At 41.8% G+C, this 26,582-nt stretch overlaps 1 protein-coding gene across 4 annotated transcripts in view; it reads right to left on the minus strand.

Annotated features, from left to right (window-relative positions):
* Positions 1 to 26,582, minus strand: part of TSGA10 (testis specific 10) — a 132,313-nt gene that overhangs the window by 28,117 nt on the left and 77,614 nt on the right. For all 4 annotated transcript variants that reach the window (XM_062208772.1, XM_062208771.1, XM_062208770.1 and 1 more), the window contains 4 exons: positions 25,811 to 25,866; positions 23,882 to 24,050; positions 23,415 to 23,525; positions 16,804 to 16,989 (listed from right to left, as the gene is read on the minus strand). In XM_062208772.1, coding sequence (XP_062064756.1) covers positions 16,804 to 16,989; positions 23,415 to 23,525; positions 23,882 to 24,050; positions 25,811 to 25,866 — 522 coding nt within the window. The remainder of the gene's footprint in view (positions 1 to 16,803; positions 16,990 to 23,414; positions 23,526 to 23,881; positions 24,051 to 25,810; positions 25,867 to 26,582) is intronic.

Below are 26,582 nucleotides of genomic sequence, written 5' to 3' on the forward strand. Positions count from 1 at the left end.
TTTTTTTTAAAAAAAGATATATTCATCTATTTTAAAAGAGTTACAAAGAGAGGGAAAGATCTACTATTCACTGGTTCACTCCCCAAAGGGTTATAACAGCCAGCACTGGGCAAGGTTGAAGCCAGGAGCAAGGAGCTTCATCCAGGTCTCCCAAGGCCATTAGCAGGGGGCTGGATCAGAAGTAGAGCAGCTGGGATGTGAATTAGTGCCCATATGGAAACCTGATGTCCCAGGTGGTGGCTTTACAGGCTACACCACTCTGCTGGCCCCATTTTTTTGGTAATGATATTTTGGTTTGAGATTAGTGTTAATTCTTCTTTAATGTTCAGTAGAATTAACCAGTAAATCCATCTTGACTTGGTCTTTTCTTCATGAGAAGTCTTAAAATTGCTAATTAATTTCTTTGTTGGTATAGGTCTATTAAATTATAGGTCTATTAAACTCTATCTGGGAGTTCCAAGTTCCTGGATTCAGCTTGCCCAGAGCCTGGATGTTGTGGGCATTTGGAGAGTCTCTCTTTCTCTCTCTCTCTTACAAATAGATGAAAACAAGCAATTTAAAAATGCAAAAAAATAAAGAAGGGGCTGGAGTCAGGCGTAGTGGGGAAAGCCACCACCTGTAATGCCATCTTCCCATATGGATGCTGGTTCATCTTCCGGCTGCTCTATTTCAGATCCATCTCCCTTCTAATGGCCTGGGAAGAACAGAGGAAGATGGATAATGACCTAAGTGTTTGGGGCCCTGCCATCTACATGAGAGATCCAGATAAAGCTCCTGGCTCCAGGCTTCTGGTTGGCCCAGTGATGGCTGTTGCAGCCATCACAGGAGTGAACCAGCAAATGGTCTATCTGTCCTCCCTATCAAAGGTGACTCTTTCAAATAAAAAATAAATCTTTACAAAAACACATACTGATGATCTTAAAAGACACTCGTAAATACAAATGTAAAAATCTTCAACAAGGGGCCGGTATTGTGGCATAATGGATTAAGCTGCCATCTTCAATGGTGACATCCATATGGGCACTAGTTTGAGTCCTGGCTGCTCTACTTCTGATCCAGCTCCCTGCTAATGGCCTGGGAAAAACAGTGAAAGATGGCCCAAGTGTTTGGGCCCCGGAACCCACATGGAAGACCTGGAAGAAGCTCCTGGCTCAGTTGTGAACCAGTAGATCTCTCTCTCTCTCTCTCTTTCTCTCTCCCTTTTTCTGTGTAACTCTAATTTTCCAATAAATAAATAAATCTTTAAAAATTTTCAACAAAATATTAGCAGTCTAATAATTATTTCTTTAAAAGACAATATTCTTATATTGTGACCCACTAGGGTTTATCTGAGGGGTACATTTTAAATATCAATGTATTAACCAAGTTGATAGACTAAAAGAAAATTATCAGCACAATAGCAACAGAAAAAGCATTTGATAAAATTCTATCTCCATTCATGATAAAAGTCCCATGAAAATCTTGAATGAGAAGGGAATATTTTTAGAGATTTATTGTATTTATTGGAAAGAGTTACAAAGAGAGGCAGAGATGGAAAGAGTCTTCCACCCACTGGTTCACTCTCCAAATGGCCTCAACAGTTGGAGCTGAGTGGATCTGAAGCCAGGAGCTTCTTGTGGTACAGGGACACAAGGACGTGGGCCATCTTCTACTGCTTTCCCAGGCCATCAGCAGGTAGCCGAATCAGAAATGGTGCAGCTGGAACTTGAATGGGCGACCATTTGGGATACTGGTACTGCAGGCTTCAACCTGCTGCACCACAGCACTGCTCCCACCACACTCTTTTTTTTTTTTTTTTTTTTACAGTAACACTTATTTAAAAGATTTATTTGAAAGGTAGAGTGGCTAGAGAGAGGGAAAGACAGACTGAGATCTTTGCTGATTCACTCCCCAGATGGGTACAACAGCCAGCCCTGAGCCATGCTGAAGCAAGAAACTCCATCCAGGTTTCTCATGTGGGTGGTAAGACCCAAGCACATGGGCTGATTTCCTCTGCCTTCCCAGGTGCATTAGCAGGGAGCTGGATAGGAAGCTGAGCAGCTGGAACTTGAACTGGTGCCCATATGTGATGCTGGCATCCCAAGCAGTAGCTTGACCCACTACGCCACAATGCCTGCCCCTCTGTTTGGTGTTTTTTTGTTTGTTTGTTTGTTTTTAAGATTTATTTGGAAAGTCAGAGTCCCGGTTGCTCCTCTTCCAGTCTAGCTCTCTGCTGTGGCCCGGGAGGGCAGTGGAGGATGGCCCAAGTGCTTGGGTCCCTGCCCAAGGGGACCGCATGGGAGACTAGGAGGAAGAAAATGGTAGGCTCATTCTAAATTTATATTGAAATACAGAGAATCAGTAATAGCCAAGCATATTGAGGAAGAACATATCTAGAGGACTCATGCTGACAGGGGCAAGTAGGTAGCTAGCAAAGAGGAGTTGAGATTTGATGGCACTATTGTGGTGTAGCTACAACAGCTTTGCCCAGCTCATGCAGCAGCCCCAGCCAACTCATAGTTTGCAGTATAGATAGCCAGGCCTACTCTATCCAAATCCCCTTTCCAAAGCACTAACTGCCCAACTCCTTTCTCTGCACCATCAAAACCTCCCTTTCTATTTACCACTCCAAATCAGATGTGTCCTACCGTGTCTGAAAGGCTCATGAGAGAATGTTTTGGGTGTGGGAAACTGGAATATTTGCAAGGAATGTTCCCACCTGAAAAGCTTGCGTGGAACCTACCCTCAAGGTAAAGGGCTATGAAAAAGGAATCACCCTCAGCTCTGAAAGGAGAGGAGGTCTCCCAGGCCCCTCATGTCCTTATCTGAAGACTGACCAGGCTGAGAACTGAGGGGCTTCCACAACCCATTTAAAGATCACACTCCTGGAGCCCCAGCTGATCTTGTATGTCGCAGGTAACAATACCAATTTTCTAATGAATATGGGAACCACTTACTCTTTTCTAAATTTCCACATGGAGCCCCATCCCCAAAGAGCTGTGTAATCACAAAAGTTGATGGTAAGGCCCACTTTCGAAAATGTGCTTCTGGTTTGCCAGATAGAAGACATCCTTTTTTTACTACTTGAACAGAAAAAACACAAGAAGTATCCAAAGTCCTACTAAAAGAAAAAAATCCCATGTGTTGGGCACCAGAAGTCCTTCTGATATGATAACAGCTCCTCCTTTGTCTCTAAAATAACTCAACAGATAGCCACTGCTTTAAGAATCTCCTACCATCTCCATACCTCTACACCTGCTGACAGTATAAAAGCAGTACTTCTTCTCACTTTTGTCTATATCTCTTCCTTGAATTCCTTCTTGGGACAGAGAGAAGAATATGGACCAAGCTCACCCAGGGATCACCCCCATAACAATATTAATTCATTTCAAGACTTGCTATAAAGATATATTAATCAAGATATTGGTACTGGCTAAGTATAGACATATAATACATCCACAGAATAGAAGAGAATGCAGAAGTAGACCTACATATGTAAGAGGTCTCCAAAGGTTCACGGAAATGCAGAATTAAAAGCACACCCTTTCCATGAACTTCTGAAGACCTCTTGTATATAATCATTTTATTTTTGCCAAAGGTTATTAGATAATTTACTGGTAGGAGGGTGATTTTTTAAACAAATTTTACCAGACAACTTGATATCCACATGGGAAAAAGTGAACTTTGACCCTTATATACACACAAATATTAATTCAAAATGTATGACAATCTAAGTATAAAATTCCTAAAATAAAGTCTATGTATCTTTGTATTCAAAGATTTATGAGACAGGACATACAAGTACAAAGTATAAAATAAATTGGGGCTCACTCTGTGTGTAGCGGGTGAAGCTGCCGCTTGCAGTGCCGGCATCCCATGCAGGCACCAGTTTGAGTCCCGGCTGCTCCATTTCCCATCCAACTCTGCTATGGCCTGGAAAACCAACGGAGGATGGTCCAGGTCCTTGGGCCCCTGCACCCATGTAGGAGACCCAGAGGAAACTCCTGGCTCCTGGCTTCAGTTCAGTGCAGTTTCAGTCATTGCAGCCATCTGGGGAGTGAACCACTGGATGGAGGACCTCTCTCTCTGTCTCTCTCTCTCTCTGCCTCTGCCTCTGTGTAACTCTGCCTTTCAAATAAATAAAATAAATCTTTAAAAAATTGATAAATATAAAATAATGAATAAATTTGACTTTACCAAATTTAAAATTTCTCTTAGAAAAACTAAAAATAAAAAGGCGAACCAATGACTGGAAGAAAATATACAAAATACAAATACCTGACAAATAAATATTCATTGTATTTTTAAAAATTCCTACAACTTAGGAGCCGGCGCCGCGGCTCACTAGGCTAATCCTCCGCCTTGCGGCGCTAGCACACAGGGTTCTAGTCCTGGTCAGGGCGCAGGATTCTGTCCCGGTTGCCCCTCTTCCAGGCCAGCTCTCTGCTGTGGCCAGGGAGTGCAGTGGAGGATGGCCCAAGTGCTTGGGCCCTGCACCCCATGGGAGACCAGGAGAAGCACCTGGCTTCTGCCATCGGATCAGCGCAGTGCGCCGGTCGCAGCGCGCCGGCTGCAGCGGCCATTGGAGGGTGAACCAACAGCAAAGGAAGACCTTTCTCTCTGTCTCTCTCTCTCACTGTCCACTCTGCCTGTCAAAAAAAAAAAATTCCTACAACTTAGGAACTAGACAACAAACATCCCAATAAAAATATGGGCAACAGATCTGAATGGACACTTCACCAAAAAGCATAGAATAGTGACCAATAAGCGCGCTCAACATCAGTAGTCGTGAGGGATATGCAAACTAAAACAACAATGCCATAAGCTTACATACTTATTAACAATGCCAAGCACTGGAGAAGATATGGAACAACTAGAACTATCAAATAATGCCAAATGAAAGTGAACAGTGGTACAACTTCAGAAAACAATTTGTCAGTTTCTTTCAAAGTATACTTAACCGTACAATCTAACAATTCCACTTCTAGTTATTCAAGAAAGATGAAACTGTATGTGCACATTAAGACTTCAATACAATGTTCACAGAAAATTTATTCCTAATAGCCAAAAACTAGAAACGACTTGTTATGGGCTAAATTGTGCCCTCTCCTCCCAACAATCTCAAATTAATATGTTGAAGCCCTACACCCCAGTGTGGCTATATTTGGAGACAGGATGATTTAAGAGATAACTAAGGTTAAATGGAGTCACCAGGGTAGGGGCTAATCTGATTTATTTCTTTGTAAGAAGAGGCAAGGATTCACATGCATCAGAGTAAAGGACACAGGAAAAGGCAGTCATTTGTGGATTAAGGTACCAGGCCTCAGCAGAAATCAAACATGTTGGCACTGTGATCATGGAATTCCAGCCTCCAAAACTATCAGAAAATTTATTATTATTATTATTATCATTTAAAGCATCAGTCTGTGTTTTGACAGCATCTCATTTGGATGCCAGTTCAAATCCTGGCTGCTCTACTTCCATTCCAGATCCCTGCTATGGCCTAGGAAAGCAGCAGAGGATGGTCCAAGCGCTTGGGCCCCTGCAGCCATGTGGAGGGACCGTGAAGAAGCCTCTGGCCCCTGCCTTCAGCCTGGCCCAGCCTTAGTTGTTGTGGCAATTTGGGGAGTGAAACAGTGGATGAAAGAGCTCTCTCTCTGTCTTTCCCTCTTTCCTTCTGTCACTCTGCCTTTCAAATAAATACAATAAATTTTATTTTTAAAATGTCATTATGAACTTAAGTGATATTTAAAACTGACTGAAAGGGCTGGTATTGTGGCACAGCAGATTAAGTTGCTAACTGAGACACTAGCATCCAGTATCAGAGCATGGGTTCAACACCTAGTTGCTCTGCTACTTCCTTGTTTTCACTTTATTTATTTGAAAGGCAGAGTTACAGAGAGAGAAGGAGAGACACAGAGAGACAGGTCCTCCATTTGCTAGTTTATTCCCACAAAAGGCCACAATAGTCAGAACTGGGCCAGGCTGAAACCAGGGGCCAGGAACCAGGAGCTTCCTCCAGGTCTCCCACGTGGGTGCCGGGGCCAAACACTTGGGCCATCCTTCACTGCCTTCCCAGATGCATCAGCAGGAAGCTAGACCAGAAGTGGAGCAGCCAGGACTCAAACCAGTGCCATTTTGGCATGTTGGTGCGGCAGTCACCCTCTATGCCACAATGTTAATGCCCAGCTGCTCTGCTTCCGATCCAGTTCTTTGATAATATGCCTAGGAAAGCAGTAAAAGACTGGTCCCTACCACACACATGAGAGACCAGAACGGAGTTCTTGGCTTGGACTTGGCCCAGCCCTGGCCATTTGGCAAGTGAACCAGTGGATGAAAAATTCATTCATTAATTCTCTCTCTCTCTTTCTCTCCCTCTCTCTATTTTGGTAACTGCCTGTCAAATAAATAAGCAAATCTTTAAAAAACAAAGCAATGAGACAAAAGCATTACATCAAAACTTGTGGACTGCAGACAAATAAATAGATAGAAATTTCCAGCCTTAAAAGCACATAAAAAAAGAAAGAAAATCATGTAATGTGATGAATTTATTCTAAAATTCATTTGAGAGAATTTAGTAAGGATCAAGCACAATCAAAATAATTTTGGAGATCATTAATTATCTCAGATAAAAGGAGTTAATATAAAAATGTAGAAGCTACAAGAGTGCATGATGTATGGACATTTATTTTTATGATCCAGAAACTGGTAAGTGAAAAAAAGATGATGGATATCCATCGACAAAAAGAAAAATTATATCTCCACTTTAAATTGCAGACATCAATCTAAAGTGGATTAAAGATCTAAATGCCCTCAACAGTCCAAGCTCACACCACAGATAACCGAGGAAGGCACTGACCACTGGAGAACCCTGCACCCTTGCAAACTCTGAGACCAATCTGAGGAGGCACTGAGTTATCAAACCACTGCATTGTCATAGAGAAATTCCAGACTACGTATTGTACCCTCTTCACTTCTGAGGCTCTAGGGTTCTTGCTACACAGAGCCATCTTGATTCCTTGCCCACCCACTACCCTCACAGCCCTGGGAAGAACAGGAGCTGCATATCCTGAATGGTTTAGCCTGCAAAGACTCCCAGAAAACAATCAGGCAGCCCCACACCCCCACTCTTGGTTCCAGGGAACAGTCAGGCAACCCTGATCTACTGCTGCCCTGGAATCAGTCAGATAGCCTGGTCTATGAACACTTGGCTCTAGAAAACAACCAGGCAACCAGTCTTGAATGGCTAGCTCACAGAGGCCCAGAATAGCCTACAAGCCACTCTGCTCACCCATCCACGACCCTTGGAAATGGTCTGTAGCCTTTTCTGAATGGTTTGGCCTGCTGAGGTCCCCAAGAAGCAGCTGGGCAGTCCTATTCACAGATGATTGCCATACTGAGGCCCTGAGAAGCAGGTGCTTGGCCCCTCCAACCCACCCTTCATCCCAGGAAGCAATTGGACAGATTTTTTTGTTTAATGTTTCTACATCCATTTTCATTTTTTCTTACTTGATCATGACAGCATTAGAGAGATATCTGTAGGTTTAGATGTGGTCATAACCTGAAGTTTTATATACATTAATATCTTTAATAGTCCATAATAATAGCTTTCATCTGCCTTTTAATTCAGCAGTTATACAGAAAATTGCTTCTTTCACACTTTCCAAATGAATTTTCCTTAAAACTGAGTGGTTGGAGAATTTGACCAGTGAATTTGAAATTGATTTTTAAATTTTCTATGATTCTTAAGAGGACACAAGGTACCCACGGCCCTGGGAAGCAACCAGGCAACCAGTCCTGAGCAGCTCAGCCTACATAGGCCCAGGAAATGAGACAAGCCACCCTACCTGACTGGTCATGATCTCAAGGGGGAGCTAAGCAGCCTTTTCCTGAACATCTGGATCTGTCAAGGCCCCTGGGAAGCAACTGGAAATTCTCATAGGTCCTCCTGTATTTGTAGCCTATAAAGTTTGAAACTAATACTAATCTTATGATAATGATCAAATTCTATATATCCATATTAACTCAATCCTTTGTCTACTTTATATGTGAAAGCCCAAAGGAATCTAATAGATCTAGCAACATTTTGTACAACATTGTGTTATTGATGATTTCTCATGGTGCTTTAAACACCCTTTGCATTACAGATTTCAATACATTTCATCACTATCAAATTGTATCTTTTATCATTGTTAAATTTTTTCCTATTAAATATTTTATTTAATAAAATGAAAGTAATAAAGATTATTCTGGTTGTAGCATAGATAAGAGATTACAGAAGAACAAAATAGATATAAGAAGAATGATTAGAAAAATAGGCAGTGGAGCTCCAAGATGGTGGAATAGGGAGGGAGCACACTGATAGTCCTGGAAAAGACAGTTTAATAAAAGTGGAGATACTATAGGTTCAGGAAAGAGTTAGGGAAAAAACAACAGAGGAAACTCTTCCAGAACTAGTGGGACATGGTGGACCTACCTGGAGGGCATGGGCGCCCATGGCTTGGGACCCCAGCCACCAAATCTATGCACCAGCGCTGGAAAGGGAGGTGAGGCGAAACCTCAGCAGCCCAAGACACTGGCAGGAAAGTGGAAGGAAGAGTCTAGAGGGAACGAGGCTTGAAGCCCCATGGGGGAAAGTTCACCAGCCTAACTAGAGGAGAGAAAAAAATAAATAAATAAAAGGGACTGGTATGGACACGTTTCTCTCTCTCCACTCACCTTACAAAGGCGAGCAAGATAAAGAGCAGGCGCCATTTTGGACATATGTAAAAGCTGCGCCCGCCATCAGCCAAGCAGAAAAACCTGACTCTGGTGGGGAGAAATAACAAGAGGTTAGGACCTAGTGAATGTGTGGAGCTAATGAACTGAGACTGTGAAAAAAAAAAAATTGAGAGTGTGTGAGAGGACTCACAGAGTACCGGAGATGTGAGTACTCTCTGGAGACACCACAATCTTGGTAACCTTGGCAACCCGGTGGGAGATTGCAGGGGAATTTGAGCTTACACTGAAGACTGCACAAATCCTTTATGTGGTCCTCGGGACAGAGCAGAAGAATATTATACCCACAGCGGCCAGAGCTCACACACTGACTGCCTTCAACTCCGCTCAGCTGTGCGGATTTACTTCCCTTCCGAATTAAAAAAAAGAGAGAGAGAGAGAGAGAGCAAGAGAGAAATAGAGAGAGAGAAGATTTACCTTGCCTAACCCGGTGTGTCACCTTTGGCACACCCTTAACCCTGAAGAACCGAACAGAGCTTGCTGGCCACACCCATCACAAGCCTCTAAGGATCCATCAAAAGCAGACAGTCCACTTAATCTAGGGTCATAGTATAACGAGAAAACCACTACAGCAAAGAAACCAAAGAATACCTCCACAGTGCCAAGCAACAAACACAGAAACTGAGAAAACAAGAACAAGGAAGACATTATGATGCCCCCAAATGAACAAGACCCCCCAATTCAAGATTATGAAGATGATGAGACAGAAGAAATGCAAGATACAAATTTCAAAAAATTTATGATAAGAACATCTAGAAGTTATCAAAAACAAATTCTTGAACTACAGAAAGCCTTACTGGACAGGATAGAAAATCTCCCTCATGAAAATAAAATCTTAAGGAGGAATCAAAATGAAATGAAGAAACTAGTAGAACATGAAATTGTGATAGTGAAGAGAAATCAAAATGAAATGAAGAATTCAACAGATCAAATGACAAATGCATTAGAGAGCCTTAAAAACAGAATGAGTGAAGCAGAAGAGAGAATATCGGACTTAGAAGACAGAGCACAGGAAAGTATAGAGTCAAACCAAAGAAAAGAAGAGGAAATTAGAAATCTAAAAAATATTGTCAGGAATCTACAGGATACTATTAAAAAACCCAACATTCGGGTTCTAGGAGGTCCTGAAGACATGGAGAGAGAGAAAGGATTAGAAGGCCTTTTTAGTGAGATACTAGCAGAAAACTTCCCGGGTTTGGAGAAAGATAGAGACATCCTAGTACAGGAAGTTCATAGAACCCCTAATAAACATGACCAAAAGAGATCCTCACCATGACATGTTGTAATCAAACTCACCACAGTGAAACATAAAGAAAAGATTCTAAAATGTGCAAGAGAGAAACGTCAGATTACTCTCAGATGATCGCCAATGAGACTCAACAGCACACTTCTCATCAGAAACCCTACAGGCTAGGAGGGAATGGCAAGATATAACCCAGGTACTAAGAGAGAAAAACTGCCAGCCCAGAATATTATATCCTGCAAAGCTCTCATTTGTGAATGAAGGTGAAATAAAGACCTTTCATAGCAAACAGAAATTGAAAGAATTTGTCACCACTTGTCCAGTCCTGCAAAAGATGCTTAAAGATGTATTACACACAGAAACACGGCCATCAATATGAAAGAAGGTAAAGGAAGAAAACCTCACAGTAAAAGATCACAGGAAGTTCAAAGCATATATTAGAAAATACCTTTGGGAAAATGGCAGGGCAAAGTTACAACTTATCAATAGTCACACTGAACATTAATGGACTCAACTCTCCAGTTAAAAGACACAGACTGGCTGAATGGACTAAGGGACAATACCCATCTATTTGCTGCTTACAAGAAACACATCTTTCCAACAAACATGCATGCAGACTGAAAGTGAAAGGTTGGAAAAAGATATTCCATGCCAACAGAAACCAAAAAAAAGCTGGCATAGCCATATTAATATCAGACAAAATAAACTTTAACACACACAAAAAAAAAGAGAGACAAAGAGGGGCACTATAAAATGATTAAGGGATCAATTCAACAGGAAGTTGTAACTATTATAAATGTATATGCACCTAATTGCAGGGCACTGGTTTATTTAAAAGCTATGTTAAGGGACTTAAAGGGAAACTTAGACTCCAATACAACAGTATTGGGGGAATTCAATACTCCACTCTCAGAAATAGACAGATCAACAGGACAGAAGATCAACAAGGAAACAGCAGATTTAATCAACACTATAGCCCAAATGGATCTAACAGATATCTACAGAACTTTCAATCCTACATCTAAAGATTTTACATTCTTCTCAGCAGTACATGGAACCTTCTCTAGGATTGACCACATACTAGGCCATAAAGCAAGTCTCAGCAAATTCAAAAGAATTAGAATCATACCATGCAGCTTCTCAGTCCACAGTGGAATGAAGCTGGAAATTAGCAACTCAGGAATCCCTAGAGCATATGCAAACACATGAAGACTGAACAACATGCTCCTGAATGAACACTGAGTCATAGAAGAAGTTAAAAGAGAAATCAAAAACTTTCTGGAAGTAAATGAGGATAACAACACAACATATCAAAACTTATGGGATACAGTAAAAGCAGTGTTAAGAGGAAAGTTTATAGCAATAGGTGCCTACATCAAGAAATTGGAGCCGGCGCCGCGGCTCACTAGGCTAATCCTCCGCCTTGCGGTGCCGGCACACTGGGTTCTAGTCCCGGTCGGGGCACTGATCCTGTCCCGGTTGCCCCTCTTCCAGGCCAGCTCTCTGCTGTGGCCAGGGAGTGCAGTGGAGGATGGCCCAAGTGCTTGGGCCCTGCACCCGCATGGGAGACCAGGAGAAGCACCTGGCTCCTGCCATCGGATCAGCGTGGTGCGCCGGCCGCAGCGCGCTACCGCGGCGGCCATTGGAGGGTGAACCAACGGCAAAAAGGAAGACCTTTCTCTCTGTCTCTCTCTCTCACTGTCCACTCTGCCTGTCAAAAAGAAAAAAAAAAAAAAAAGAAAAAAAAAAAGAAATTGGAAAGGCACCAAATAAATGAGCTTTCAATGCATCTCAAGGTTCTAGAAAAACTGCAGCAAACCAGACCCAAATCTAGTAGGAGAAGAGAAATAATTAAAATCAGAGGAGAGGCCGGCGCCATGGCTCAACAGGCTAATCCTCCGCCTAGCGGCGCCGGCACACCAGGTTCTAGTTCCGGTCGGGGCCCCAGATTCTGTCCCGGTTGCCCCTCTGCCAGGCCAGCTCTTTGCTATGGCCCGGGAGTGCAGTGGAGGATGGCCCAAGTGCTTGGGCCCTGCACTCTCATGGGAGACCAGGAGAAGCACCTGGCTCCTGGCTTTGGATCAGCGTGGTGCACCGGCCACAATGCGCCAGCTGCGGTGGCCATTGGAGGGTGAATCAACGGCAAAGGAAGACCTTTCTCTCTGTCTCTCTCTCTCTCACTGTCCACTCTGCCTGTCAAAAATTAAAAAAAAAAATTTAAAAAATCAGAGGAGAAATCAACAGGATTGAATCCAAAAAAAATTTACAAAAAATCAGCCAAACAAAGAGCTGGTTTTTTGAAAAAATAAACAAAATTGACACACCATTGACTCAACTCACTAAAAAAAGAAAAGACAAGACCCAAATCAATAAAATCAGAGATGAAAAAGGAAACATAACAACACACACCACAGAAATAAAAAGAATCATCAGAAATTACTACAAGGAGTTGTAAGCCAGCAAACAGGGAAATCTATCAGAAATGGATAGATTCCTGGACACATGCAACCTACCTAAATTGAACCATGAAGACACAGAAAACCTAAACAGACCCATAACTGAGACAGACATTGAAACAGTAATAAAGGCCCTCCCAACAAAGAAAAAGCCCAGGACCAGATGGATTCACTGCTGAATTCTACCAGACATTTAAAGAAGAACTAACTCCAATTCTTCTCAAACTATTCAGAACAGTCAAAAGAGAGGGAATCCTCCCAAATTCTTTCTATGAAGCCAGCATCACCTTAATCCCTAAGCCGAAGAAAGATGCAGCATTGAAAGAGAATTACAGACCAATATCCCTGATGAACATAGACGCAAAAATCCTCAATAAAATTCTGGCCAATAGAATGCAACATCACATCAGAAAGATCATCCACCCAGGCCAAGTGGGATTTATCCCTGGTATGCAGGGATGGTTCAATGTTCGCAAATCAATCAATGTGATACACCACATTAATAAACTGCAGAAGAAAAACCATATGATTATCTCAATAGACGCAGAGAAGGCATTTGATAAAATACAACACCCTTTCATGATGAAAACTCTAAGCAAATTGGGTACAGAAGGAACATTCCTCAATGCAATCAAAGCAATATATGAAAAACCCACAGCCAGCATCCTATTGAATGGGGAAAAGTTGGAAGCATTTCCACTGAGATCTGGTACCAGACAGGGATGACCACTCTCACCACTGCTATTCAACACAGTACTGGAAGTTTTAGCCAGAGCCATTAGGCAAGAAAAAGAAATTAAAGGGATACAAATTGGAAAGGAAGAAGTCAAACTATCCCTCTTTGCAGATGATATGATACCTTATTTAGGGGATCCAAAGAACTCTACTAAGAGATTACTGGAACTCATAGAAGAGTTTGGCAAAGTAGCAGGATATAAAATCAATGCACAAAAATCAACAGCCTTTGTATACACAGACAATGCCATGGCTGAGAAAGAACTTCTAAGATCAATCCCATTCACAATAGCCACAAAAACAATCAAATACTTTGGAATAAACTTAACCAAGGACGTTAAAGATCTCTATGATGAGAATTACAAAATCTTAAAGGAAGAAGTAGAAGAGGATTTCAAAAAATGGAAAAATCTCCCATGCTCATGGATTGGAAGAATCAATATCATCAAAATGTCCATTCTCCCAAAAGCAATTTATAGATTCAATGCGATGCCAATCAAAATATCAAAGACATTCTTCTCAGATCTGGAAAAAAATGATGCTGAAGTTCATATTGAGACACAGGAGACCTCGAATAGCTAAAGCAATTTTGTACAACAAAAACAAAGCCGGAGGCATCACAATACCAGATTTCATGACATACCACAGGGCAGTTGTAATCAAAACAGCATGGTACTGGTACAGAAACAGATGGATAGACCAATGGAACAGAATAGGAACACCAAAAATCAATCCAAACATCTACAGCCAACTTATATTTGATAAAGGATCTAAAACCAATCCCTGGAGTAAGGACAGTCTATTCAATAAATGGTATTGGGAAAACTGGATTTCCATGTGCAGAAGCATGAAGCAAGACCCCTACCTTACACCTAACACAAAAATGCACTCAACATGGATTAAAGATCTAAATCTACAACCCGACACCATCAAATTATTAGAGAACATTAGAGAAACCCTGCAAGATATAGGTACCGGCAAAGACTTCTTAGAAAAGACCCCAGAAGCACAGGCAGTCAAAACCAAAATTAGCAATTGGGATTGCATCAAATTGAGAAGTTTCGGTACTGCAAAAGAAACAGTCAGGAAAGTGAAGAGGCAACTGAGAGAATGGGAAAAATATTTGCAAACTATGCAACTGATAAAGGATCAATAACCAGAATCTACAAAGAAATCAAGAAAATCCACAACATCAAAACAAACAACCCACTTAAGAGATGGGCCACGGGCCTCAACAGACATTTTTCAAAAGAGGAAATCCAAATGGCCAACTGACACATGGAAAAATGTTCAAGATCACTAGCCATCAGGGAAATGCAAATCAAAACCACAATGAGGTTTCACCTCACCCCTGTTAGAATGGCTCACATACAGAAATCTACCAACAATAGATGCTGGAGAGGATGTGGGGGAAAAGGGACACTAACCCACTGTTGGTGGGAATGCAAACTGGTTAAGCCACTATGGAAGTCAGTCTGGAGATTCCTCAGAAACCTGAATATAACCCTACCATACAACCCAGCAATCCCACTCCTTGGAATTTACCCAAACAAAAAAGCTGTCTGCACCTTAATGTTTATTGCAGCTCAATTCACAATAGCTAAGACCTGGAATCAACCTAAATGCCCATCAACAGTAGACTGGATAAAGAAATTATGGGACATGTACTCTATAGAATACTATACAGAAGACCTGGAATCAACCTAAATGCCCATCAACAGTAGACTGGATAAAGAAATTATGGGACATGTACTCTATAGAATACTATACAGCAGTAAAAAACAATGAAATCCTGTCATTTACAACAAAATGGAGGAATCTGGAACACATCATGCTGAGTGAAATAAGCCATTCCCAAGGGACAAATATCATATGTTCTCCCTGATTGGTGACAACTAACTGAGCACCAAAAAGGAAACCTGTTGAAGTGAAATGGACACTATGAGAAACAGTGACTTGATCAGCCCTTGTCCTGACTGTTGATGAACAACTTAATACTTTATCCCTTTTAGTATTTTTTGTTCTACTTAATACTATTGGTTTAGCTCTGTAATTAACACACAATTATGCTTAGGTGTTTTAATTTAAGTGAAAAGTGATCTCTGTTAAGTATAAGAGTGGGAATAAGAGAGGGAGGAGATATACAATTTGGGACATGCTCAATATGACTTGCCCCAAATGGTAGAGTTAGAAACGTGCCAGGGGATTCCAATTCAATCCCATCAAGGTGGCATGTACCAATGCCATCTCACTATTCCAAGTGATCAATTTCAGTTCACAATTGATCATACTGATAGGTCTAAGAGTAAAAGGGATCACATAAATAAGATGAGTGTCTCCTAATACTAACTGATAAAATTAAGAAGGAGAGAATGATCCAACATGGGAAGTGGGATACATAGCAGACATAGAATGGCAGATGTCCTAAACAGCACTCTGGCCTCAGAATCAGCCATTAAGGCATTCAGATCTGGCTGAAGAGCCCATGAGAGTATTTTAGGCATGGAAAGCCAAGACACTCTGGCGAAAAAAAAAAAAAAAAAAAAACCGGCCTGTGCCGCGGCTCACTAGGCTAATCCTCCGCCTTGCGGCGCTGGCACACCGGGTTCTAGTCCTGGTCGGGGCACCGATCCTGTCCCGGTTGCCCCTCTTCCAGGCCAGCTCTCTGCGTGGCCAGGGAGTGCAGTGGAGGATGGCCCAAGTCCTTGGGCCATGCACCCCATGGGAGACCAGGAGAAGCACCTGGCTCCTGGCTTCGGATCAGCGCGGTGCGCCGGCCGCAGCGCGCTACCGCGGCGGCCATTGGAGGGTGAACCAACGGCAAAAGGAAGACCTTTCTCTCTATCTCTCTCTCTCTCACTATCCACTCTGCCTGTCAAAAAAAAAAAAAAAAAAAAAAAAAAAAAAAAAACCCTAAATGAAAGATCTCTGCGAGTGAGATCCCAGTGGAAAGAAAGGGGCCATCAAAGAAGGAGGTACCTTTCTCTGAAGGGAGGAGAGAACTTCCACTTAGACTATGACCTTGTCTAAATAAGATCAGAATCGGTGCACTCAAAAGGCTTCCATAGCCTTGGTAACTCATGACAGGAGCTTAGGGTGATTACTGACGCCATAAACAAGAGTGTCAATTTGTTAAGTCAGCAACAGGAGTCACTGTGCATTTACTCCTCATGTAGGATCTCTGTCCTTAATGAGCTGTGCATTGTGATTTAATGCTATAAGTAGTACTCAAACAGTATTTTATACTTTGTGTTTCTGTGTGGGTGCAAACTGTTGAAAGTTTTACTTAATATATGCTAAATTGATCTTCTGTATATAAAGATAATTGAAAATGAATCTTGATGCGAATGGAATGGGAGAGGGAGCAGGAGATGGGAGGGTTGTGAGTGGGAGAGAAGTTATGGGGGAGAAAAGCCATTGTAATCCATAAACACTACTTTGGAAATTTATACTTATTAAATAAAAGTTTAAAAAAGAATGATTATTAGGCTATAAATCACAGTATATTTAAATAATTTAATTGCCTGTTTATATATTTCATTTTTGGAAGACCAACAAAACTCTTCTTAATATGATACAGGATGTATTATACATATATTTTCCCAGACTTACTTGCTCAACTTCTCTGTTGAGGGAATCTACTTTTTCTTTTAATCTGTTACCCTCTGCCTCAGCAGTGATAAGTTCCAATTTGAGGGTATTGTTGTCCGCCTCTAATTGACGGGACTTATTTTCCCAGTTTTCAGCATCTTCATTGGCTTTTCGAAGTTGGTCCATCATTTGCCGATTCTCAGATTCCTAAAAAGTAAACTTTAGGTGTTACTTTAAAACTTTTAAAATGTTCAATATATGACATAAATCAAACATTTTCCAGGTAACTGGGAATCACCTGCCATGTGCAGCGTTTATAATATAAACTTGTGGAAACCAATCCTTACTCTAAGTTCAGAAAACTGGTTATCCTGCTATTTACAAAAGGGAATGAGACCAGGACCTTCCCTGGTTCCTGAGTCACATTCACCCTGCTAATAAATTACTCTTCTCTTTAGGACTTGAATGAATATATTCTTATATTTTCTCTGTTCAAACTAAATTTTTCATTGCTTTCATTTCCCATAAGTCTGTTTACTACTTGCTAGTCTGGTTTCTACACCAGACTAGTATTCCCTAGTTCCAGACCACTTCATTGGGTTGTACTGGCTCCAGACCTTACCACTGCTTGCATATCTTTTACAAATTTACTTATTTTCTTATTTATTTATTTATTTTTGAGAGAGAGAGAGAGAAAGAGAGAGAGAGTGTGTGTGTGTTATCCAGTGGTTTACTCCCCCAAATACCTGCAATGGCTGGGATTGAGCTTGGTCTAAAGCAGGGAGCCAGAAAATCCATATAGGTCTCCCATATGGGAGGCAGGGATCAAACTTCTTGAGCCATCAGCACTGCCCCTACTGTCCACATCAGAGGAAGCAAGAGTCAGGAGTTGGAGCTAGGAACTCCAACGTGGGCCATCAATGTTCCAATCAGTAACCTAACTTCTAGGCTAAATGCCCACTACATTTTTGTGCATCTTTCATGTCAATTTCTGATAATTCTCCTGGCTTGGCACATTCCCTGTGTCATTTCTGTCTTTCAATCATAGCTCCAGTCTTAATTTTCTTTATCATGTACTGTTGCATGATTCACTTTTCCTGCTCTTCTAGTAACTTACCTGAAATTGTTCAGATGCAAAATACCCCACTAGTCAATAAACAGTACGCACAAACCACAAATATACATTCATGTATAAACTGGGCATACAATACAGAATCAGATTTTTAAAACTTTCTAAGTTCTATTATAAGTAGACTGACTAAAGCAGGATCATATTTCTACAGGGAAAAATTCAACTCTACAAACAATATACTCTACTGAGTTATATGCATTATGCTTTTTAAAATATTTACTTATTTATTTTAGAGGAGAAGAAAGAAGAAAAGAGAAGAAGAAAGAAAAATAGAAGAGATCTCCCATCATTCCCCAAATGCCCACAGTAGCTGGGACTGAGCCAGGCTGAAGGCAGGAGTCAGGAACTACATCCGGGTCTCCCAAACTGGAGGCATGGACTCAACTATCTGAATCATCACTGCTCTGCCCTACAGTCTGTGTTAGCAGGAGGCTGGAGTTAGAGGCCTGAGCCAGGGCCCTGAACAGCATTCTGGTAAGGGACGCAGTCATCCCAAATGGCAGCTTAATCTGCCATACCACTAACCTGATTCAGAAGGCTTATGGGGTGATACATTATTTACTGCAATTTGGTCATTTCATTTAGCCCAGTTTTTCTGACAGGGAAATGTTCTATTTATTAATAGATAAAATAGAAAGAGCTCTCTTGCAAGTTGGCCATATATCATAATACTAAAATATGCTTTTAAAAAAATATAGCCTAGGCTGGCGCCGTGGCTCAATAGGCTAATCCTCCACCTTGCAGCGCCGGCACACAGGGTTCTAGTCCCAGTTGGGGCACCGGATTCTGTCCCAGTTGCCCCTCTTCCAGGCCAGCTCTCTGCTATGGCCTGGGAGTGCAGTGGAGGATGGCCCAAGTCCTTGGGCCCTGCACCTGCAAGGGAGACCAGGAGAAGCACCTGGCTCCTGGCTTTGGATCAGAACGATGCGCTGGCCACAGCGACCATTGGAGGGTGAACCAACGGCAAAAGGAAGACCTTTCTCTCTGTCTCTCTCTCTCACTGTCCACTCTGCCTGTCAAAAAAAAAAAATATATATATATATATATCCTAATAGGCGTGGATGTTCAATCTGGTGATTAAGACACTGATGTTCCATATCCAAGTGCCTGGTTTGAGTCCCAGCTACTTTGTGCTTCCAATCTAGCTTCCTGCTAACATACCTGGGAGGCAAACAAATTATGGTCCAAGTATGTGGGCTCCTGTCACCCTCTTAGAAGAACTGGATGGAGTTCCTGGCTCCCAGTTTCAGCCTGCCTTAGCCTGGCTGATGTAGGAGTAAATTAGTGGATGGAAGATCGGTACCTCTTTCTCTCTCTCTCTCTCATAAATGAATCGTTTAAAAAAAATGTTTTATAGTCTTACGATTATGATTAGTAAGAGACTGGTTGAAATTCAGTGAATATTGGGGCTGGCGCTGTGGCGCAACAGGTTAATGCCCTGGCCTAAAGCACCAGCATCCCATATGGGAGCCAGTTCAAGACTGGGCTGCTCCACTTCCAATCCAGCTCTCTGCTATGGCCTGGGAAAGCAGCAGAGAATGGCGCAAGTCCTTGGACCCCTGCACCCACGTGGGAGACCTGGAAGAAGCTCCTGGCTCCTGGCTTCGGATAGGTGCAGCTCCAGCCGTTGCGGCCAACTGGCGAGTGAACCATTGGGTGGAAGATCTCTCTTTCTCTCTGCCTTTCCTCTCTCTGTGTAACTCTGACTTTCAAATAAAATAATCTTAAAAAAAAGAAGAAATTCAGTGAATATTGCCACCTTGTGGCCTCTAATGTGAAAGAGCTTTGCCAAGTCTGTCAAATTTATATACTAAACTACTTTACTAGCTTCTAAGATTCAGATAGCCCAAATGTTCCAGCAGGAATATGATGTATGGTTTCCCTGACTGTACTAAAACAGTTGGTTACAGAGTGTGTACTTGGGAGTTTGTGGTACAACATACATTAGCTGAATTTTACTCTCATCAACCTTTCTCTTTTTTAACTCTGTTGTTCTTATTGTCTATGTTACTCTCTTTGAACTGCCTTTCATTTCAGCTTTATGTAGTGTGGTATGGAGGTCCTGTCTCCTCAATAACACCATGTATTTCATGAGGATAGGAACCACTATTAGCATTTAGTTTTGTGACCAGGTAACATGTGGCTCAAAGCAAAAAAAGATTACCACAAAATAGCTCATGTCCTTCAACTACTCGGTGCCTCTCTCTTGGCAACCAGAGCCCATATTACTTCCCTTCTGAATTTTCCCCTTGAGGCTAGGACAGTGCAGATAACATCATAAAGAACATGAAAGAATTCTTGGGTATTCTCTGTGCTGTTTTTCAGAATCTCTTCACTGTATGGTGCCAATCCCATCCTTTACAAGGCCTCCTCTGGCTGTCCACAAGCTCACTACAAACACTCTACCTCTCTCAATTAGAGTCCTTTGCACTTTTTGCTTCAATTAGTGTTACAGCCTCCCTAACTGCTCCCCCTCATTCTCCTTGTTACCCTTCTGACTTATTCTCCCTAACATTTCCAGCATAATCTTTATAACTATTTTTTTTTCTAAAAGGCAATTCTCAAATAACTTCAGTGCTTAAGTTTTTTGTTTGTTTGTTTGTTTGTTTGTTTTTTGACAGGCAGAGTGGACAGTGAGACAGACAGAGAGAAAGGTCTTCCTTTTGCCGTTGGTTCACCCTCCAATGGCCGCTGTGGCCGGCGCATCTCACTGATCCGAAGCCAGGAGCCAGGTGCTTCTCCTGGTCTCCCATGGGGTGCAGGGCCCAAGCACTTGGGCCATCCTCCACTGCCTTCCCGGGCCATAGCAGAGAGCTGGCCTGGAAGAGGGGCAACAGGGATAGAATCCGGCGCCCCGACCGGGACTAGAACCTGGGGTGCTGGCGCCGCAAGGCAGAGGATTAGCCTAGTGAGCCGCGGCGCTGGCCCACTGCTTAAGTTTAATGAAAGCTTTCACTTTAATGAAAAACGGAGTTCTAAGAAGGCCCTTCTTATTTCTCTCTTACCACCCACCCACACACTCCACTGTAGCTACAGGAACTGTACTCCCCTCTCTACCCCTCACATCTTCGATCATGCTATTCCCACTGCTTGAGGAGCCACTCTGTTTCCACCGCTCTTCATTTCTGGCACCTCAGCACCTAGCATACTGCAGTGTGAGTGAATGAAGTACCCCACACTACTTGATGGCCTTTCCCTATCAAAATGGATCTGTGATTCATTCTCTCCAGGTGGGTGTCTAAACTCATCAAGTGTTGTAAAGTCCAATCTCAAAAACAAATTCATGCCAGATACATTAGAGAAGCTTGATGTGTAATGTCTAAAAATATAATTCTAGCTTCTAAAAGCTCCAATTCCTCTCTGACAGACTAGAGAGACAAGGGAATTGTCTAATACAGGCTGAAAGCTTATGTTGTTTCAGATATTCACTTATTTATTTCTGACCTAATTCAGAATAGATTTAGATGGTTCTCTGTGCTCAGTCTTTTACATACTGTATCTCTTGGGGCTGGCGCTGTGGCGCATCAAGTTAAAGCCCTGGCCTGAAGCGCCAGCATCCCATGTAGGCACTGGTTCTAGTCCTGGCTGCTCTTCTTCCAATCCGGCATTCTGCTATGGCCTGGGAGAGCAGTAGAAGATGGCCTAAGTCCTTGGGCCCCTGCACCTGCGTGGGAGACCTGGAGGAAGCTCCTGGCTTCTGGCTTCGGATTGGTGCAGCTCGGCTGTTGGCGGCCAGTTGGGGAGTGAGCCAGAGGATGGAAGACCTCTCTCTCTGACTCTATCTCTCTCTGTAACTCTGTTTTTCAAATAAATAAATAAATCTTTTAAAAAATGAAATTTTAAAAATTATTTGAATACCGTATCTCATTTACTTGGATGTTCTTCCCAGTTACACATGGGAAATGGAGACTCAGAAATTGCATAGCCCAGGTAAGTCCACGTCATCAGTGAGCAGAGGAACATGTCTGTCTGAATCCCAGGGCTCCATCCTTTTACATATTACACTGAGGCATCTTAAAATCAAGAAGTGTATGAAGCAACCTGCTTTGCCTGCATAACTCTTCTGCCTTACTGCCTCAAAGTACAGACTGTAATTTTGAAGTCCTTACAATCTCTTATTCCTGAAAGCCCTTAACAGTCGTATGTATACTATCAATAAATGTTTAAAATGTTTGTAAGGACAGGCATTTAATGCAGCGGTTAAGACACTTCTTGGGGTATTTGCAACCCATATTGGAATACTTGGATTCAAGTCTTGGCTTTTCCACCTCTGATTCTAGTTTTCTTCCTACCCTGGATGGAAGCAGTTGATGACTCAAGAACTTGGGTCCCTGCCACCAACATGGGAAATCTGGACTGAGTTTCAGGCCTCTGGCTTCAGCCTGGCCCTGCCTCAGCTGTCGCAGGGATTTGGGAAGCAAATCAGTAGACAGAAGGTGTCTCTCTCTTCCAAATAAAAATTTTAAAAAATTTTAAAAAGATATGTTTGGGAATTGATACTACATGATACATTAAACAATAAACAGTTTGGAAGGAAACTATTCCCATTAATGGTTGAAGTTGTATGCAGGTAATACCATACCTATCATAAAAATCCACCTGTACTATTTTAGATATTTTATGTAATGAACACATCTAATATTCTTTGCCAGGTTGTTTCTTCCAGGGTTGCCACACACGCACCCACACTTATTTGGAATCATCTGATGTCACATACATAAGTCTGGTCAATGTTCACTAACAGACAATTGCAGAGAAGAGCCATCTGCCCTATGGTCCTAAGAAACAGATGGCTCCCTAACAGGGTGACCAGTCCTGATCTTCTACACAATCAGGCAGAGTCTCTTCTGTTAGAGATCTGTAATAGAAAACTCCATTTTCAAATATAAGTGAGGCAAGTTAATTCTGATCCTTTGTCTTTCAATCAGTTTGGAAGATTTTGATTGTCTAGTTTGGCTGAGTAGCAAAGTAAAAGGGGAATATTCTTCTTTATTTTAATTTTTATTTATTTGAAAGCAGACAAAAAGAGACAGAGACAGAAATACAGAGATCTTCCATCCACTGCTTCATTCCTCAAATACTCTGGGGCTGGGTCAGGCAGAAGTCAGCAGCTGGGAACCCAATTCAGGTCTCTCATGTAGGTGGCAGAGACCCAATTACTTGAATAATCACCTGCTGCCTCCTAAGGTGTGCATTAGCAGGAAGCTGGAGTCATAAGTGTGGAAGAGCTGGGACTGGAACCAGGCACTCTGAAATGGGATTGCAGACATCCTTGTCATCTTATCCACTGCATCAAATGCTTGACCCACATTCGTTAAGTATTTCTGGACACTGGGGACATTCTAAATACACAGTTAATACACCATTGTCAAAACAAAAATAAGATATGTATTAAAAGAAAACCTGATTCAACTGTCTTAATGAGTATAATTGATTACTAAATTAACTCTTATGAAATCTCTTGGGTATCATGAGCAAAGAGAAAAAAATGTATACATACTTCAGACTTTAATATATTCTTCAGCTTGTTAACCTCCAAATTAGTATCTTGGACCTTCTGCTTTATGTCATTAAGCTCATTGTGAGTATCATTCAATTTTTTAGACAGTGCCTATGGTGAAAAAAAGACAGCTAGATTTGACTATAAAATATTTAAAAATTCCTATATGTTAAACATATCATAAATATTTTTAAAATATATGCTACAAGTATAACACTTTTTTAAGGTTCTAAAAGTTTTTATCATCACTTGTTGATTTATTTAAATACTGGCCCCTCAGTAAGGAAGTACTTTTTAAATGTCTAGAACAAATCTTTTATGTCTCCATTCCTTCTTTTAATATTTAATACTTAGGTCTGAGAATTTCACTTAGAAATTGCATCTAGGTTTTCCTATAAAATAAAATGAGGGCTGTGCCTGAGAAGTAACTGCATTCTTGGAGACAGAGACCCTAGGAACATGTGTACCTGGTTTTCTTGTTTAGCTTTAGCAAACTGTTCTTGGAGATTGTCATTGTCATGAGCCAAGATATCTCTTTCCCTGGCAATTTGGGCCAGCTCATCATTTGTTTCATCCAATTGTCGGCGCATTCTGGAAATGTCTTGTTCACACATAATTAGGGCTTCAGTAGACTGTCTATTCCACAAATCAAATAGCACATAAGAAGAGACATTTTACTGAAACAGAATAACAAATTCTCACAAGGCAGAAGATGGACAGTTAGCATGAAAACATTTGAGGAGGTTTTTAATATATGTAAGTGCACAGGAATAAATTCTGCTGATATAGTACATTCCAATCTATGTTACCATCATCCCACTATGAAGAGGATACTAAATATACATAGCACTCAACAACTTGCTATGCAGTTCAAAACTTTTGACACTCAAGTATAGGAAGGCCTTCATCCCACCTCTAGATGGAATGGCTCCGTTTCCTTTACAGAGTCCTCTTCCTCTGTCTCTTAAAAATCAACATTTTTGGCCGGCGCCATGGCTCACTTGGCTAATCCTCTGCCTGCGGCGCCGGCACCCCAGGTTCTAGTCCCGGTTGCTCCTCTTCCAGTCCAGCTCTCTGCTGTGGCCCAGGAAGGCAGTGGAGGATGGCCCCGGTGCTTGGGCCCTGCACCCGCATAGGAGACTGGGAGGAAGTACCCGGCCCCTGGCGTCGGATCAGTGCAGCGCCGGCTGTAGCGGCCATTAGGGGAGTGAACCAACAGAAGGAAGACCTCTCTCTCTCTCTCTCTCTCTGTCTATAACTCTCTGTCTCTCTCTCTCTGTCTAAGGCTGCCTGGCAAAAAAAAAAAAAAATCTACATTTTTCAGAACTCAAATCTTAGCCTCCTGGTTCTCACTCTGGCTCTTCTCTGATCAGATTCCATTCATGTTCATAGTTCCTAACCCCATCTATACCCAGATGACTCCGATGTCATTTTCTGCAGCCTTAGCCCCTCTGTTAGACTCCAGACTCAGATTTAACTGCTTACTTGGCAGGTTTTCAGCAAGTGTCAAAGGCTCCTCAAATTCAGAGGTAAAACTATCTTTCTCGGCTGGCACCATGGCTCGCTAGGCTAATCCTCCGCCAGCGGCACCGGCACCCCGGGGTTCTAGTCCCGGTTAGGGCGCTGGATTCTGTCCTGGTTGTTCCTCTTCCAGTCCAGCTCTCTGCTGTGGCCCAGGAAGGCAGTGGAGGATGGCCCAAATGCTTGGGCCCTGCACCCGCATGGGAGACCAGGAGGAAGCACCTGGCTCCTGGCTTCGGTTCGGCGCAGTGCGCCAGCCGTAGCGGCCATTTGGGGGGTGAACCAACGGAAGGAAGACCTTTCTCTCTGTCTCTCTCTCACTGTCTAACTCTGCCTGTAAAAAAAAAAAAACTATCTTTCTCATTATGTTTCTGTCGTGTTCAGTATTCACCCCCATTCAGAAACACGACATTGTCCTAGAGTCTCTCCCACATTAAGACCTTTCTCATCCCTAAACCCCAATTTACCAACAGCTCTTCTGTCTGGGCAGTCTCTTCAGAATTCTTTAATGATTTTTTATTGTCCAAAGGATAAAATCAAGACTCATTTTTCTGTAACACAGGCCTCCGACTGTCTGCTTAGCCTCTCCTCCCTTGTAGTTCAAGAGGCTCTTGAACAAATCTGTAGTTCTCTGTGGTTCTTTGCCTTTCTTTCTACTTTGAAATTCTTCAGTCTTTTATGTCCCTAGATAGATTTAGGTTTTCTTTTTCTTTTTTTATGCTTTATTTATTTATAGATTGAGGATTTTTTTTTAATATTAGAGCATTATTGCTTTATACCTAACACTATATGTCTTGTTTCTTTACTATCTTTGTACCTAATATAGTATTCTGCCTCCAGTAAATTCTCAAATATTTGTTGAATGAATGATTTACCTTGATGCTTGCTCCATCTCAGCAATGATATTCTTCATGCCTGAAATGGTCTTTTCCTTGAAAAGTAATATAAGTATTACATTAAAAATTTATCTTAAACTTATTTTTTTAAAAACTGGATGAATAAAAAAATTCTCCTCCACTTTTGATTTCAATCTGATTTTAAGCATTTATTGTCCTATTTTTCTTTTCTATACTTTAAATTTAGCATGTAAGTATGAATATTTGCATGTGGTAAAAACAATAGGTTATGCTCATGGACACGAAGCCTTCACTCAGATGTACTGATATAAGATCAGTGTATCAAATATTTTGATAAAAGATGTTTTGTTGGGACAGGGAACAGGAAAGGAAACAGGAAGAGGGGTGAGAAAGTAGGTGGGAGGGCAGGTACCGTGGGAAGAATTACTATGTTCCTGGAGTTGTATTTATGAAACGGGTGCAAATAAGTAAAAAAAAAAAAAAAAAAAAAGGATGTTTTGTGAATCATCCAACAACACAAGAACCCCATAAGCCACTCCGTTTTTAGGCAAATTGACAGATTGGTACTAGAGTGTCCTATCCTGGTAACAGGACAGATGTGCTTCCTTACCCTCTTCACGTTAAAAAGCTAGAGAAGTGAATGATGCATAACTAAAGTTAGCTCTTAAAAATAACTTTCATCAGTTATATTCTTTATATTAGTCAGCAATAACATCTTCAAACAGCTGCTCCATGGAAGCACTCACACACAGTATACTATTAATATTTTCAAGTGTGAGTTAATAGGGAG

Source organism: Lepus europaeus, chromosome 13, assembly GCF_033115175.1.
Source record: "Lepus europaeus isolate LE1 chromosome 13, mLepTim1.pri, whole genome shotgun sequence".
Lineage (NCBI taxonomy): Eukaryota > Metazoa > Chordata > Mammalia > Lagomorpha > Leporidae > Lepus > Lepus europaeus.